This window comes from Panthera leo, chromosome F3 (genome assembly GCF_018350215.1).
Source record: "Panthera leo isolate Ple1 chromosome F3, P.leo_Ple1_pat1.1, whole genome shotgun sequence".
Lineage (NCBI taxonomy): Eukaryota > Metazoa > Chordata > Mammalia > Carnivora > Felidae > Panthera > Panthera leo.
In genome coordinates, this window is record NC_056696.1 from 6,974,894 (window position 1) to 6,992,862 (window position 17,969).

The 17,969-nt window shown below is 45.5% G+C and overlaps 1 protein-coding gene across 7 annotated transcripts in view; it reads left to right on the top strand.

Moving 5' to 3' along the window:
• Nucleotides 1-17,969, top strand: part of AKT3 (AKT serine/threonine kinase 3) — a 304,707-nt gene extending 286,738 nt beyond the window's left edge. For all 7 annotated transcript variants that reach the window (XM_042926503.1, XM_042926505.1, XM_042926504.1 and 4 more), the window contains 2 exons: nucleotides 7,418-7,520; nucleotides 14,418-17,969. In XM_042926503.1, the coding sequence (XP_042782437.1) occupies nucleotides 7,418-7,520; nucleotides 14,418-14,503 (189 nt within the window). In that variant the 3' untranslated portion in view covers nucleotides 14,504-17,969. The remainder of the gene's footprint in view (nucleotides 1-7,417; nucleotides 7,521-14,417) is intronic.

A 17,969-nucleotide genomic window follows, 5' to 3' on the forward strand; every position in this document is an offset into this window, starting at 1 on the left:
TGCGATCTTCGTGTTTACATTGTCCGGAACTACGTATCCTGAAAACAGACTAGCTTTCAAAGAAAGAGATGTCCTAGGTTTATCACGTTTGTTGGGAAAATAGGTCAAGTTTGCAGTTCATGACACCGCGGCCATCCATCGAGTAGGTAGCTGAGGTGTAGAGTTGAGTGTTTCTGGACTTGGCCTGTACTTTCGCGTTCCTAAACGAGAGTTTGCAGTTGACACAGGAGTGTTTTGAGAATATGTCCTGAGTGAGGGAGGGAAAATTAAGATGATACTGGTTTAAAGGCAAAAATAAAATGGGATGTGATCATCTGCTAGGACTGCTATGACAAAGTACCACGGACTGGGTGACTTCATGGAAGTTGGTTTTCCTGAAGTTCTGGGGGCTGGACGTCCAAGATCAGGAGACTGGCAGGGTTGGTTGCTTTCTTCTGAAGCCTCTTTCCTTGGCTTGTGAATGGCCACCTTACCTGCTCATCCTCACGTGGTCTTTCCTCTTCCTGTGCGTGCCTCCGGAGTCTCTGTGTGTGTCCACATTTCCTCTTCCTGCAAGGACACCTGTCAGGTTGGACTGAGGCCCACACTGACACCTTGTTCTAATGGAGTCATCTCTTGAAAGGCCATCTCTCCCAGCACGGCCCCTGGGGATTAGGACTCCCAACATCTGGATGTGGGGGAGGGGGCACAATTCAGCCCAGAAGAATTAAATATTTGAAATGTGTTCAGTGGTTTAGAGTGAACATCTGCCCTGGAGCTCTGAGGAAACCGCGGCTCGGTGTCCCCAGATTTGCGTGGTAGAACCTCTGTTGGGGCCTGTGGTGGTTCTTTGCATGTTCTCTCTCATCCCTTTCCCTATAGGGTTCTCGCTTCCCTGTGTGGATGTTTCTATTTTACTGGGTCCTCTTCTGCTACTGTGTGTGAGTTGAGGGGAGGAAATACGCTCCCAGCACGAATGTCTTGACTTTGACTGACGTCCAGAGAAGCAGTCAAAGGCAAAGGCGTTTTCATGCCGTGTCTCTCCAGGCGCTGCGGTAGAGAGAGCTTGGGATCGGGAGAGGGAGGGTTTGCTGCTCTGGTTGTTACTTGTGTCATCTTCAGCAAGTCATTTTACTAAGTGTGCTTCGATCTCGTTTCTACAAGGGTAGACTGCATGCTCTCTGACAGCTCCCTCCAGCCCCAAGATCGATGTTTTCGTTTACTCGTGCCACTAAGTGGCAAGCGCTGTTCTAGGAACTGGGGGTGTGGCATCACTGCAAAACCAAGTCCCAGATGAGACAAGTATGAAACAACTAGCAAGATGGTAGATTTAATCTCAACCATATCAGGAGTCACACTGAGGGCAGATGGTCTAAATGCCACAATTAAAAGAGATTGTCAGGTTGGACAGAAAGCAAGAATCACCTGTATGCTGCCTACAAGAAACCCATCTAAATGTAAATTACAAATAGATAAAGATAAAAGGATGGGAAACCATGTACCATGCTTATACTAATCAAGAACTAGAGTGGCTGTATCAGTATCCCATGAAGAAGATTTCAAGGCAATGTTATCGGAGATGAGGAGGATTGTTTCATCATGATATAGGGATCAGTTCATCAAGAGGATGTAAAAAACCTTAATTATTTTTGCATCTAATAACAAAACTTAAAATACATAAAACAAAAATTAATAGAACTGAAAGAAAAAACAAGTAAATCCACATTATAGTTGGGCATGTCAATGCCTGTTTTCAAATAATTGATACAAGCAGCAGAGAGAAAATCGTTAGGTTATGAAAGAGTTTAGCAATCCCATCCACCAACTTAATCTAACTGACACAGAACCCCATCCGACAACAGAACAGTATTCATTCTCCTCAAGATCACATAGATCGTTTGCCATTGAGCAGAACAACTCTATAAATCTTCAAGGATTCAAATAGTTTTAAAGCATGAAAAGAGAATAAAAACAAATCAAAACAGAGATACGTGGAAAATCCTCAAGTATTTGGAAACCCAGCACAATTTTCAATAATCTGTGGGTCAAACAAAGAAATCAAAAGGGAAATTAGAAAGGATTTTGAACGGACTAAAAATGAAAACAAAGCTTGTTCTGCTGTGGGATAGCTAACATAATACCTCAAGGGAAATTTGTAGCACTGAAGGACTGCATTTGAAAGGAAGAAAGGTCCAAGATCAGTGACCTTATCTTCCACCTTAAGAAACTAGAAAAAAAGAACAAATTAAACTCCATTACACAGAAGAAAGGAAATTATAAAGATTGGGGCAGCAGTCAGTGAAATAAAAAAAATAAATAAATAAATAAAATAAAATCAATGAAAAGAAAACTGGTTCTTTGAGAAGATTAACAAAATTGAGAAATTTCTAACCAAAGTGAACAGAAAAGCAGGAAGACAAGTTATGAATATCATGAATGAGAGGGGTGGCTTCACTATAGACTTTATGGGTATTAAATGGATAACAGGAAATAGTATGAAAATCTTCATGTCCATAAAACCAACAGTTTTGCTGAAATGGACAAATCTCTTGAAAGACACAAATTACCAAGAAGAAATAGATATCATGAATAGCCTTGTACCTGTTAAAGTAATTACATTTGTAGTTAAAATTCTTCCCACAAAAGACTCCCAAACCATTTGGTTTCACCAGTGAATTCTCCCAAACATTTACATGAGGAATAGTATCAATTCTATGCAAATCTTCAATTCTCTGGAGCAATAAGGCAGTATTTCCCAGTTCATTCTAGTAGTTTAGCTTAACCTGATACCAAATGCAGGCAAAGGTAATACAAAAAAAGAAAGCTATAGAACAATTTCCTTAATGAAATTATATACAAAAATACTTAATGTAATTTTAGCAAATCAAATCCAGCAATACATACAAGAATAGCACATCATCACCAAATGGGATTTATACTAGAAATACAGAGTTGGTTTAACATTTAAAAACCAACTACTGAAATTTACCATATTAACAATAACTAAGAAATACACATGGTTATCTCACTGGATGCAGGGGAAAAAAAAGCATTTGAGAAAATCCAACATCCATCTGATTTAAACACAAAGCAAACCAACAAAAATGCTCCCAGTAAACCAGGAACTGGAAACTTCTCTGCCCTCATAAAGGACATCTAAGGAAAACTTATCACTAATATCCTAGTGGGGAAAGACTGAGTGATTTTCACAAAGTGAAGATGTTCACTCTGTTCAACATTGTACTGGAGTTTCTGGCCAGGGCAGGAAAAGAAGTAAAGAAAAAGAAATAAAATGCATTCAGATTGGAAAGAAAGAAGTAAGTCTGTCTTATTCAGGGACAACACTATTACCTATATAGAAAATCAGATGGAATCTATAAAAAAACTACTAAAGTTTAACTCATTAGTTGTTTGATACAAGCTAAATATACAAAAGATTGCACAATACAAAAATAACTAAATGTATACGGCAGCAACGGACAATCCAAAATGGAAATTAATGTCACTTATGACTGCAACAGAAATATGAAGTACTTAAGGATACTTCTGACAAAGATGAAAGCCCTTCATACTGCAAACTAAAAAATATTGTAAGGAAATTAAAGACAATATACAGCAGGGGAGACATCTAATGCATTCATGATTTAGAAGACTCAGTATTTTTAAGATGATAGTTCTCTCAAAATTAATACATGAATTCAACACAATCTTAATCAATATGCTAGCAAGCTGTTTTGTAGAAATTGTTAGGTTCATTCTAAAATTCATCTGGAATGCCAAGGACTTAGAATAGCCAGAACAATTTTGACAAAAAAGAAAGTTGGAAAGCTTACATTGCCCAGCTTCAAGACTTACTAAGTTACAGGAATCAGGACAGTTTGTTCTGGACAGATAACATCTTTATTTGCCCACAGAGAATCTAGAAATCTAGACCCATGCATAACTGGTTAATTGACCTGGAATAGACGTGCAAAGATCACTCAGTCCAACAAATTGTGATGGTAAAATGCACATACATACTTTTTTAAAAAAGAATTTGCAGCATATACAAAATTAACTCAAAACAGATCATAGGCCTAAAGGTAGAGCCTTCTAGAAGAATATACAGGAGAAAACCTTTGCAGTGTTAAGTTACACAGAGACTTCGTAGATGAGAGTGGTGTGTGATCCACAAAGAAAAACTGACAAATCAGACAGCATCATTAGGAATGTGTGTTCTTCAGGAGGTACTGTTAAGAGAATGACAGGAAAAGTCACAAACTGGAAGAATATATGCAAATCGTAAATCTGATTAAAGACATACACGCAGATTGTGTGTAAAAAAAAAACAAAACTCTGCATTTCATGACAAAAAGGGGAGTGGGGCAAATATTAAACAGACGCTTCACCAAAGAAGTTACAAATTCATGAAAAATACGATTATTCATTAGGGAAATAAATACATTAAAACCATAGTGAAATACCACCGCACATCCAAATGTCTTTTACTGAAGAGACCAGCCGAACCAGTAGTGGCAAGAACATAGTGGAACTTTGATCCACTGGTGGTAGTAACATAACATGAAGCGACCGCTTTGCAAAAACAGTTTGGCAGTTTCTTAAACAGTTAAATGTACATCTAGCATGTGACCCAGCCATTCCACTCTTTGGTATGTGTCCAAAATGAATGAAATCTCATCTCTGTACAAAGACTTGGACCTCAAGAGTCCTAGCAGCTTTATCTGTAATAGCCCCAAACTGGAAGCAACCCAGATGTCCACTGACAGGTGATGGGTAAACAGATGGCGGTACACCTGTATGACGGAACGTCACCCAGCCATGCAGTGGATGAGCTGTTGACACATGAAGTCACATAGACGGACGTCAAAATAATGGTGCTAACTGAAAAAAATCAGAGAAAGGATACATGCTATACGATTCCATTTACATACAAGTCCTGAAAATACAAACAAATCAATCATGGCACAAAGCGTGTCAGTCATTGCCTGCAGGGACGGAGGAGGGGAGAGAGAGCTCACAACGGGCTCGTGAGAAAACAAACGTTTCTCCATCTTGATTTTGGTCATAGTTTCTTGGGTGAGTACACGTGTCAAAACATGTCACTTTGTACACTCCTGACATGTACAGTTTATTGTGTGTCAGTCAGCCCTCACCCTCACGGAGCTTCTGTTTTATTGGGAGAAGGTGTAATGGCAGTGACGGTAAACAAATGTAAGTCTGTTTTGCATGTGTGTGCGTAGGTGTATTGAGTCAGGTGCTGAAACACCATTTGGAGGAAAATGAAGCAGTGTGAGGATAGAAGGGGACGGGAGGGCGGCCACCTGGGAGAGGAGGCCAGGTAAGCCTTTGTAGCATTGGGACATCTGAGCAGCGACCAGCTTAAGCCTCCTGTGACTTTTGAAAACTGTTTGAGTGACCATTCTGGCTGTCACCTGAAAGGCTGGCAGCTTTTCTCCCAACTAGAAGGTCAGTCTTTGCCCTCAGAGGGGGGCCACTGGGAAGGGTGGGCAGAGGTTAGCAAAGCCAATGGCACATGCCCAGAAACCCACCTCTGCCAAGAAGAGTTTCTTGTGGCGAATTTTTGCTTGGAAGGACGTGGAGGAACCATTTTTTGAGCATTTGGAAAATGGTGACTCAACCAGAGCCCCAGTCTCCAGTTGTCTGCAGGTAGAGGCAGTGACCCCTCCTTCTTCAAAGAGGAAAGCCCCAAGTTCTCTGATCCCGATCACCTTTGCTGTTCCCGTGTGTGTAAGAACGCCCTTGAGTCTGAGAGGAAGAGGGAAGACTTCCGTCAGTGGAGCGAGTGCTCGCGTGGCCTGGGGAGCATCCCAGAGCAGGGTGCATGTGACAGAGGAGCTTGGCCCAGGTGAGATCAAGGCTGTGGGAAGAAAACCAGGCTGCTGTTCCGAAGCCACTGCCAGTGACGAGTGGAACCTGGATTAGGTCCGTCCCCCCAAAAGTGCTTGCTAATAACCGGGGCTGTGCACTGGGGGCAAAGAGAAGGAATGATAAGAAGAAAAGAGATTAAAAATGCTCTGTTACATGGGCCATAAACAGGTGTGGTCCTTCATTCTGAAAATGCGCTTTTAATTCTGCTCAGCCCCTGGTGTTTTAAAACATAGTCTGTTTAGAGAATAATTTAAAGATTTTTGCCTATTTAACATAAATTTGGTGACAGTAAGAGTGGGAAAATGCACTGAGTTAAAGCCAGTTGTGTGTTTCGTAAAATTTGTATAAAACATATTGATTTCTATCACTCTGTTTCCTGTTTTTCTGTACACACGGGAATTTTATTATAAAAGCAGTGTCTCCTGGGGTGCCTGGGTGGCTCAGTCGGGTAAGCATCTAACTTTGACTCAGGTCGTGATCTTGAGGTTTGTGAGTCTGAGCCCCACATCTGGCTCTGTACTGATGGGGCAGAGCCTGCTTTGGATTCTCTCTCTGCCCCTCCCCCATTCCCTCCCCCCCTCCGTCTCTCTCTCTCTCTCTCAAAATAAATAAAAATAAACCTTAAAAAAATAAAAACAATAAAAGCAGTATCTCGTATTCTGAATGGTACTCGTGAGAGCGTGTACTCTGACTCCAGGTCCTGGGTCGGGACTCCCTGTGTGAACAAGAAATCTGTAGACTCTCCTGCGAGGCCAGAGCCCTGACAAGCAGGAGTCACACCCCAGCCAGTGGAGGTCACAGAGGCTCGGGCTTCTGTGGCTTCTGTGACCTTCAGCAGCCCCAGGCTTCCCCAGTGCCACACCTGCTGCAGGTCTGAGGCAGAAGAATCCAGCTCTGTCAGTTCCTAGAGTGATCACTCTTGACCCTCTCTTGGGTCACTGTCCCCAACAAGGATCTGATGCAACCTAGGGACGCAACGTTTGCACCTAACTTCAGGGGCTACCAAGACCCCCGTCCCAGGGCAGGGGCAGGAGGTAACGCCCATCTGAAGTAAGCAGGTGTCATTCTGTGCCAAGGACAGGGGCAGCACCCGGTGACCTGGAATAACTGTCACTAGGTTGTGTTCTTAATGATACAGCCTGGTGGGCCAGGCGCCAGCGAGAGAACCGAGGGCAGGTCGTGCTTCTGCTGCACTGGGTAGAGCCTGCATTTTGTTACAGGGGTTTACATCTGTATGGTTTGTGTGCATGTTTGTTACTGGGGGAAAAACTAGGACTTTTCAGTATCCTCTTTGCACCCTGTTCTTTGGTGTTCATGTGTTCTATTTCACACAATCCCTCCAATTTTATACAGAACAACCAAGTACCTCCTGTTCTGTGCTCCCGACTGTTGACTGGGAAGCCGAATGCTACGTCTCCCATACACAGTGACTCAGAGTGTGGTCTCTCTGGCACTGTTCACTTCACTATTTGCTCCCTAATTTTATCCTAGAAATTAATTTTCCTAAATTGCAATCTGTTAACAGGACTCTTGTTCTTTCTTCTTGCAGCTTGTACCTCCTTTTAAGCCTCAAGTAACATCTGAGACAGATACCAGATATTTTGATGAAGAATTTACAGCTCAGACTATTACAATAACACCACCTGAAAAATGTAAGTAAACCTAATAGTTGAAAATGTTTGACTATAATTGAAGAAAACAGCCGCTTTTTAAAAAAAATTTTTTTTTAATGTTTATTTTTGAGAGAGACAGAGTATGAGCAGGGGAGGGGCAGACAGAGAGGGAGATACAGAATCTGAAGCAGGATCTAGGCTGAGCTGTCAGCACAGAGCCCTACATGGGGCTCGAATCCATGAACCATGAGATCGTGACCCGAGCTGAAGTTGGATGCTTAACCAGCTCAGCCACCCAGGGGGCCCCTGATATTTTCTTATCGGATATTTTCAAGATCAAAGTCCACAGTGACTTACTCCATTCCACTTAAGAATGTGGAGTCCCTGGGGCTCCAACTTTTGATTTTAGCTCAGGTCATGATCTCGCAGTTCCTGAGTTCGAGCCCCGCATTGGGCTTTGTACTGACAGTGAGGAGCCTGCTTGGGATTCCTTTCTCTCTCTCTCTCTCTCTCCCTTCCCTGCTTGAGTGCATTCTTTCTGTTTCTCTCATAAAAGAACATGGAGTTCTGAAGTGGAAATACCAAAGACAGTCGCTGAAGTAGCTGAGAGAAACGTTTTTGGGAGCCAGAAAAATTACATAAAGAAAAATTGCAGCCTGAGAATTACAGACTAAATTATAGACAACTTAGCCCTTGCTTACTATTCTAGCGCGCTCTTGCCATCCGCTGAGAGGATTCTGAGGTAGACCCTGCTGTGCGTCCCCAACTGCTCACTCCCAGACCACCCTCAGAATCGTGCTAATTCTAGTTTCCTGCGTTCTTAATAGTTCTAAATTCACTCTAAATGGAATCACCCTGTTTTTATTTAGCTTTGTCTTAAGCACTAATATCTGTAAAGACATAATTTTGTTTGCTAGTAACTTTTTGATACAAGTAAAGTGAATTACACGTGTGTTAAAACTAAACATTCATGCACCACGTAAGATCATTCCACAGACCCTAGTATGTGCACACTCTTCGATCAATATCCCAAACACGTGGGCTTTCAAGGAAAGAAAGGTACCAGATAAAACTTCCAGACAAGACACTCTCGTGCCGACAAAGGACTGTGTGTCTGTCGTCATTAGCTCAGCAGCGAGGATAAAATTGAGTGTGAGGGGCAGGCTTGAAAAGCCAGATGTCTTCCAGTCACACGTCTCTTGGCTCACAATCCCTTTGTGGTAGTTTTCTCTCCTTCTCTTCCCTTTAGGTCCCTTCCCACTGTTCTTCCCCCCTCTTTCCTTTGCGAAAGGCAGGGTAGCGGAAGTGCTTGTTCACAGCGAGGGTCCGCGAGCGGGAAGGTTGAGGCGCGGTGTTCTTCCAGCAGCGGACGTGGCCACCTGATGGTCTGGGGTTTCCAGCCCCGGGCCCGGGGCCTGACAACAAGGGGCTGTGAACACACCCTGAAGTGAAAAATATAATTATGTATGATATGCATAAGTGTGCTTTTCTTTCTTAAGATTTGCTGCAAGTTAAGAACCTCTTAACTTTAATTTTATAAAGGCAGAAATTGCAACCCAAAGAGAAATTGAGCTGCCCGAGTCCCTCAGTCAGTGTCAGCAGCCTTGCCGGGGCCCAGGCCAAGTTGTGAAAGATTAGTATGTTGAAGTGCTTCTCAGGGTATATCCCCAGTTGGACGACGGGCTTCCGTTCTGTCTTGATCTTACAATGGTAAGAGTTGAAGACCACGTTGGACACCCTGTGCAGTCGTGGGCAGGTAGCTCAGGGCCCGCGTGAGCAGAATGGTGGGCACAGGCCGTGGCACCGATTCCGCTGGCCCCAGAGTGGACCGTGGCAGGCAATCCACTCGTCTGAAATGCTGGGCAGCACCAGTGAGGTGGTGGGTGGGCCCGTGAGCACTTTCCGCCATAGAACGTTTGCTAGGCCTCATCATTTGGATATGCTGTCACCTGTGATCAGACCACATCCTGCCCTTGCCCACAACCCTCTGGTGGCTCCCTAAATCTGTACTCTAAATCCGACTGATCCCACTGGCTCCCACAGGCCTGTCTGATCCCGGCCTTCTCCTGCTCCATCTTGCCCCCCGTCCCTGCGTTCAGCCACCCCTGGAGCACGCCGTGCCTCACTGTGTTTTACCGTGCCTCAGCACTGGTGTGCTAAGCGTTGTCCTGCTTCTGGTGCTCTTTCCCTCGACGTGTGCATGAACAGCTCTTACTTGTCCTCACATCGCAGCTTAAAGGTCACTTTGTCAGAGAGCCTTCTTTAACCTCCCATCTAAAGAACGGTGCAGCATGTTGGACACCGTCTCCTGCCCCCCTTGATGCTGTACGTTGACGATTGCTGATGGTCTTCCAGTTAATGTGTTTATTCCTTTGTTTACTGTCTATATGTCCAACTAGAAAGCAGTAACCCTGAGAAGAACGACCTAGTTTCTTATTCACTGCTGGCCTCAGCTGCTAGCTGGGCACTTGGCCTGGTGTCAGTGCTCAGTAAACATATATTAAATGAATGAACTCTACAGGCAACATAATGGCAATAAATTCATATCTTTCACTCTAAGCGTCAATGGGCTAAACTAGTTCCAATCAAAAGACATAGGATAAGAAAACAAGATCCATCTCTGTGCTGTTTACAGGAGACCCATTTTAGACCTAAAGACACCTGAAAATAAGGGGATGGAGAACCATCTATCATGCTAATGGTCGCCAAAAGAAAGCTGGAGTAGCCATACTTATATCAGACAATCTAGATTTTAAAATAAAGACTGTAACAAGAAATGAAGAAGGGCATTATATCATAATTATGTGGTCTGTCCGCCAAGAAAACCTAACAGTTGTAAACATTTATGCTCCAAACGTGGAAGCACCCAAATATATAAATCAATCACAAACATAAAGAAACTCATTGATAATGATACTGTCATAGTAGGGGACTAAATGATGAATAAGCATTATGGTGGGAGGCAGGGTAGGCTCCCGGCCAGAAGGTGGCCAGCTCTTTCCAGAGATCATACTGGATCATACTGATGGCCTCCACCCGCGTCCAGGATTTTGTGCTTCTTCTCGCCGCCCCACGTCATACCCACAGCAACCTAGAGGGTGAGGTCCCAACGTGTCTCTGTGTCAGCCACCACCTCTTCGAGTCCGTTTTCTCTAGTAAAGAGAGCTTTGGAATTTGTGGACTCTTTTAAGACAACTAGGTATGTGGTCTTGAAAGTCACAGAAATAGGGACAGTCTGTAAACGCAAAGCCACGAGGACATATTTTGCTTCCAAAGGTGGGAGTCCAGTCCCAGGAAGGATGAGCCTGGTGAGCCTGAAACACAAGGCAAAGGGAACCGTAAAGGATGAGAAGAGACTGGGGTTGGGGGTGCCCCTGTTCACGTCCTGACTCTGCCACCCCGTCCCTGGAAAGGGGTGGGTCACTCCGCCCTCTGGGAAGGAGGATGCAGGGCTGGCTAATGTCCCCGGGCCCCGACTTTCCCCTGCTGTGTGCCTGAGAAGCCATCTCTTTGGGAAAAGCACCTGAGTTGTGCAGCTTTGAATGGCCGTAGCTTTGATTTTATTGAAGTGCCACACAAACCGGTCTGTAGTGTTCTGTGTCCTGTGATGCATGCTTGGAGCGTGGTGACAGGCCCAGTACAGTAAACGCCCAGCAGAAGAGTGGGTATGAATCTGGGAGGACTGTGGGAGGCCAAAATATGATGCAGGGAGTGGAAGGGACCCCACAGACCAGCTCCCGAATCCAGGACTACGAGTAAGTTAAACCTCAGGCTCTGTGGCAGGTGCTGCCCTGGCCATCAGTCCTTTCTTCATACTGACTTGATTTAGAAGCCCTGGCGGTCAAGGCCCAGGTGTCTCCAGGATTCAACTTGCAGCCTCACCCCACACTCCAGACTCACATGGCACTGGTCGTGCTGAGAGTGTGTCGTTAACACATCCTCTGTGGCTTGATTTCTAGAACTTAGAAAATGAGGGGGACCCAGCACAGTTTCCAGAATATAATCTGAATCCGGCGTCTCAGCTTCTTGGTCAGCAGAACGGAATGTCGTGACAGAGCATTTTGTCACTAACAGCATCCGTGTCATTTTAGACGTGGGGAACGCTGTATCTGCCCAGTGACTCGCTGATTGAAAGGGTATAAAGTGTGTTTCTAGTGTGAGACCGGGGTCAGCAGGAGGCCTACACACTGTAGTACCTTCCAAGGTGGACCTCAGAATCGACCTATGAACGTGTGGCTGTTTCGGGTATCGGAACCCAGAAACCTGAGTCCAGCAGAGTCCTGCGTCTGACTGGGCGTCTGGTTTCCTGACTCTGCAGAGGGAGTGAGGGCCAGCTGAGGCCAGGGGGCGCCTGGTGGAGGGAGGGCCACAGCAGCCAGTCTTTACCTGGATGTCCCCCGGGTGCATCCTGGATTCTCTTAGGAGGCCAAATCAAAGGAGTTCTGGTGAAACCCCAAGCTTGATTACATTTCACTTGATCTTGTGATCTTTTCTAGTGATTTCTCAATCAAGTGCCAGATTGTTCTCACTGGTGTTAGTTGAACAGATTTGGGAATGTGTCGTCTTGCATTCTACCCATGAATGGTCCTCTGCCTTCCCTTATACAGGAAAAGAGGATTTCTTTGAGATCTAGTAGCTTGTAATACCATATAATTATAGTTGTTAAACACTAAGAAAATTGGGCGATGGATTGTTCCTCGGACTGGAGATTCTGATGCGGACTGGGGAGTTGACCTCTGCTTTCTTGTACCAGATAGGTCTCGTGTTTTTAGTGTGGGTCCTGTGTGTGGTCAGCATGGTTCCCTGCGACCCAGCTTTCAGAGCAGAAACCTGTTCGTGGACGGTGTGTTATTGCGTGCTCTGGCTTGGGCAGGCTGCTGTCCCCTCCCTCCACAGCCCCCCACCTGTGCAGATCAGAGGGCTGCCACTGCCTCCCCTGAGCAACTCCTCAGGGAAGGATCAGATACTGGCCCCAGGAGGCAGCTGTCCTGAGGGAATGGGGTCATCAGCATTAGAGAATTTCAAGGTGTGGGGCCCTGGCCTACTCATCTGTGAGACTGAGATTTCTTCGTGTTCGAAAATGTGATTATTACTCAAGCTACAGAACGAAGACTCTTAATTCTCAGCCGTCGTGTAGCCTAGAGCAGTAAATGCTCCTCCTCGGAAGGAAGCCTGGCCCCTCCTGTGTGGCTCCCGTGTGGTGTAGGGGCAGCATAGCACAGTCCCCTCTCTGCCCAGCCTCCTGCACGGGCAGTCCAGCCAATCTGCTCGTTCATGGCGCAGAAAAACACGCAGCCAAACAAAGCTGTTGGTGGGGAAGACTCTTGCCTTGAAATGTGATTCGCGCAGAATGCTCCAAATTTGAACATTAAGCTTTCAGCTGCCTTTTCTCTAGAGTTTTTATACTTTGTGACTCAACAGGCCATCCCCAGCCCCTACCACCTCTTGTGCAGCTAAAAATACTGTGGAAGGTATTTCATCTAAATGATGCATGTGGTTTGCTTGATGCCTAGCAAATATTTGATAATAGGGAGGCAGAGATTTCCCCAAATCACAGGGCTTTCTAGAAATGCTGACGATATGCTTGTCAGCAGCAGGAAAGAAGCCCGTGGAGGTCCATGGTCTACACGGAGCAGGAAGCCACAGATCTTCTCCATGGACTGATTCCCACCTAATCCAGTGATATTTTCTGTTACATTCAAGGCCAAAAATGGTTAGCAACTTGATCCCTTTCTAGAATCTTCTGTATTCAAAATAGAATATTGAGAAGAAGCACAGTGAGGCAAGAGCAGAAACGTTTGCTCTCCAGAGGAATGTGCGTCATCGAGGAGCACAGAGAGTCATCCTTGTGTGACAGGCTGTGATTTCTCCCATGATGACATACATGCTCTTAGGCTGGAAAATCCAAGGAATCAGCAATGTACTCCCTGTATGTATTTGAGGAAGTGGAATTATTTTGCTTGAAGCAAAAAAGGTTGGGTGTTTGAAAGCCTCCTCTGGGGCTTTCACTGTGGGCCAGCACGTGACCCCCGCACACTGGGAGAGAGCAGGAGGGGCTTTGCGGTCACCCCTGCACAGACGTGGAACCCCGAGGGTGGCCAGAGCCCGGAGCAGGTGCACAGGGGATGGTGTGGACTGGGGTGACTGAACACATGACAACGTACAAGGAAGAGCCTCCTGCTGGGTGGGACTTCAGTCACCAGAACGGTTATGAGAAGGGCTTGGGTGACCATTTGAGATCCTTCAAATGCCGGAAGGCAGGGAAGATGAGGGCGGCTAATGTGAAAGCAGCTTCCTCTGTGCTTTCGAGTGTCTTTCTGCTGTTGGTTTCCCGAGGAGCTAGTGTTTGGATGCTGACATCTTACCCTCTCTTTACTCTGGTTTAAAGTTGCATTTTAGGGAAATTGGGAATGGTGACTAAAGACAGATATGAGATGTAGAGTAAATAATGAGTCCTGTAAAATTAAGGGCCCATATGAAGCTTTATTTTGCAGTCACACCTAAAGCACCATGAAAAAAAAATACGCACATTTAAAGGCAGTTGGTAGCGGATTCTAGACAAACACGGTGCCTTAGGGTTTGATCCCTGTAATTTTGACATGCGCGGTTTCGTGAAATTGAGGGTTACCGAATCTCGTCTGTTCCTTCTTATTTAAAAAAAATCTTTTCTTCAATAGTATTTTTTTCACAGCATCCTGAGTCTTAAGATGGTCATGTCTTGAAGGAGATGATTTGATGTTATCTCTTTGTGGATCGTGTGTTTGAAAGTGAGATTGTTTGGGGATTAAGTTTAGTCTGTGTTTTGCTGACAAACCCGAGTTTCTAGGAGCTCGTTGCCTCTGTTAATCCTCATGATGCTAGAAGTTCAAACTAAGAAGACCAGAGATGGTGGTGCAAAAGGTAAACGTACGCTAAGTGGCCGCTTTCTGCCCGCAGATGACGAGGACGGCATGGACGGTGTGGACAGCGAGCGGCGGCCACATTTCCCTCAGTTCTCCTACTCGGCCAGCGGCCGGGAATAAGGCCCTCATTCTGCTCCTTCACGGTCATCCTGGATTTTCTTCCTCAAGATGATTCCTGGACACCACACCAGTCGTAGCTCTTACAAAGCAGGAGCGCCTCCAGACACCCCAGCCCACGCACACCCCCACGAGAACACACCTGTACGCAAACACACCTGTTTGTTTTTGCATGAAATTGTATCTCCGTCTACGGTCTCATGCTGCTGCTGCTACTGTCTTACTGTCCTATAAGCAACTTTAAGAGGTAATTTTACAGTCTTTGGAAGTCACGAGCCCGCCATTGTTCACTTGTGCACAGTTGTCATCTTTTGATCTTTTGGTTTTTGTTTTTCCCTAACAGTGAAGGCTAAATGAGATACACTGAGTCTAGGTACATTTTTTAACTTTCTAGAAGATAAATCAAAAACTAATTAGACTAAGAAGATTTAGCGTATAATTCAGAGTAAGCGATTGCGGCAGGGTGGTGATGTGCATATGCGGGTTGTAGGAGAGCCTATCAGATCAGTGCACAGAGTGGGGAACTCGCACGCAGACCTGGCTGGAGTCCGTAGGGAAGCATCCGAGAGAAGGCCTGACCAACCGTTGAGCTAGCTCGATAGACACACACTTAATCCCTGTCGGACGCTGCCGAGGAAGCCTGCCGCCCCACCCGGACGTCCAGACCTCACTGGCGGCTGGCGGCAGACGAACACTGTCCTTCCGGGGAAGGAGGCATATGCACAGCAGAGGCAGGTCACTTAAAGGGGCTATGAAACCATTTGCACCAGAGAGCATTTTTCTTTTTTCCCTGTGCTTGGAAACCTTTTTCCCTTCTTGATATTTATCACCTCTGATGGCTGAAGAATGTAGACAGGTATAATGACCCTGCTTTTCACCAAAATTTGTACACCGAGGTAAACAGGTGTTTGCCTTATTTGTTTTAAGTTTTTACTTTGAGTTCTACGTGAATTCGCTTTTTCTCGGATGTTAAATCTTTGAATGTCCTTTTATGATTTTGTTTATATTGCAGTAGTATTTATTTCTTAGTGAAGAAAACTGTGTGTCATGTTAGCAAATGCAGCGCCAACTTACATGAAATAGACTCACTGCAGTTTATTTGGACCCGTGTGCAAGGATGTACACGCCAATGAGAGGCATGCACTTTTTCTCCTATGTGACAAAATCGGACGAGGCTCTGAAATTGTACATCTTGGTTAGAATTTGGCTTTGGGAGAAGAGATGCTGTCATTTAACCCCTTGGTGCTGAAAGTGAGAAAAATCCCCAACTCTCCAAGCCGAGGGGTTAATGAGACAGAAGGATGTCGGTGTTGCTCATTCGAGGATGGAAAGGCTCTGACGCCTGGCGACGTAACGCGGGGGAGGAAACCGAGACCCGCGTGACCGTGAGAAACCAACTTGACTTGGCAAAAGGAACGCATCTCGAGTATTTACAAAGTAGGCAGTAAGGGGTGAGAACCTGGTGTGTTTATTCCGCTCATGGTACATTTATCACTGAATTAAGCCATCAGGGAAAACACAAAACAACACAAAAAAAGAACACCTCCAACTTTTCTTTTTCTGTATATACTCATGTCCCCCAATTCCAACATTTCTCACTGAGAGGGGACATGTATGCAAACCTCATCTTTCTCCTTCATTAATGATGATCTTCAGATTAAACCCTTTGGTGCTAGGAGCTGACATTTTCCAAAGCAGCCTATGAAGTCCAGGGGCCGGGGGCCCTGTTGCGGAAGCTGGCAGCCGGCCCCACGGAGCGTTCGTGGGGATGGATCGGTCACGTGATCTGACAGCTCCCCGTGGAAGACTGCGGCATGACGTGCTGTCACTGTCGAGATGCGTTGTGCGCAAGAGCGAGTGACTTTCTGAGTAGGATGAATCATATTCATACGCAGATGTCTTAGCCTCGTGACGCTGGAAGTGTGGTCTGTACAGGAGACGCCACTGCTGGCGGTGGGCGGGCCACTGGGGCTGAGGGGGTTAAAGGGCATTTTACTAAGGCAGCTAAGACATATTCAGACATAGGTTTTATCCTAATTTTTCATATTTCTACCTGAGTGAAGTTCATCCTCAGCATCGAGTAGGAAGTTACAGGAAATGGTAGTTCATTCCTTCTGACACATGTAGCTTCACTTTTTTGTTTTTTCTTCCCTTGGAATTATGTTGAATGTTTCACTTTGACTAGAAAGTAGACTAGGAGGTATGTCCTGTAAGTTGTCTCGCATCCATTATATACAAGAGGAACAGGGAGAGGCAGAGAAGGCGGCTGAGGCTGGCCGAGGTTTGTGCGGAGCGTCCGTCCCTTTCGAGGAAAAGGGGGGGGGCCCGTACACTAAGCACTTCGATAGCTTTCCCCCCCACCCCCCCCCAAACCTTAAGGTGATTTCCATGACCCTGGCCAAGGACACTTCCTAAAGGTTAAGGACCGCGTGGACGGTGCCCCGGGCTGGCCAAGCCTCCCAGCCAGCTCTCCAGGCCCAGTCACTCTCGGCCTCGAGATCCGTCAGAGGCACCGAGGTGTTTCCAGACTTCCCCCTCCCCCGCTCTCACCCCCAGGTCTCAATCAGCTGGCGCCGAGGACCGACAGGTAACACGTGTGTGTAGAGGGAGATTTCTGGAGATTTCTGCACCTGCCCTCGAGGCTGCCCGTGGCTGTGGCATGGGCCGCCGGCAGATGGCAAGGCCTGAAACCCGGGATCGTTCTATCAGAGTTCGGTTCAGACTTTGTGGACTCCACCCCATACTAACTCTCGTGAAGTCTGCCCTCTTGTCTCAGTGCAGCCACCTGGGAGGAAGTTGGCCATTTCTGCTTGGATTTCTGGCAGGTTGCTCACAGCTTTGCTTTCTACACTAATTACATAGCATTATTCCAGTATTTTCCATTTTCCCGTACCTGATTTCCGGCTTCTTAAAGCTGACTGTTCTTGCAGGGGCCCCTTGCTTCTCCTAGAGTACAAAGGTAAGGGCCTCCCTTACTAACTGCAGGGTCTCTGTATTACACCTCAACGTACACACTTTGCTGCTACTGTTTGTACTGTCTACAGTAGAATTTCCTTATCTTGCTCCTGGTAGTGCATTACAGGCAAGCATGAAATGTAAAGTATTTATTTAAATAAAAAGAAAACCTCTAAATTGGTAATTGAATTACCTCCCTGTAGCTTTATAGTTTGTGACATTTCTTGACCTTGCTAGTTCTTTCATTAGATCCGCGCAAGATCTAGTCATCTGGTTAAGGATTTTAAGCAGACGCAACTATGAACCCAAGAAACTGTATTACTCTTACTGTTGGTCATACTAAAACTAAAACTGTTCATTTCCTTAAGTATATGACCCACAAGGATGTGAAATAACTACAAGAAACTGTTTTTGTACACTGTACATCCTTAGTATTTTTACACGTATATGATAGGGATGCACATTATTTTCCTTCGTACAGACAGCTTAAATAAAGCACTATGTCAATCTGCTA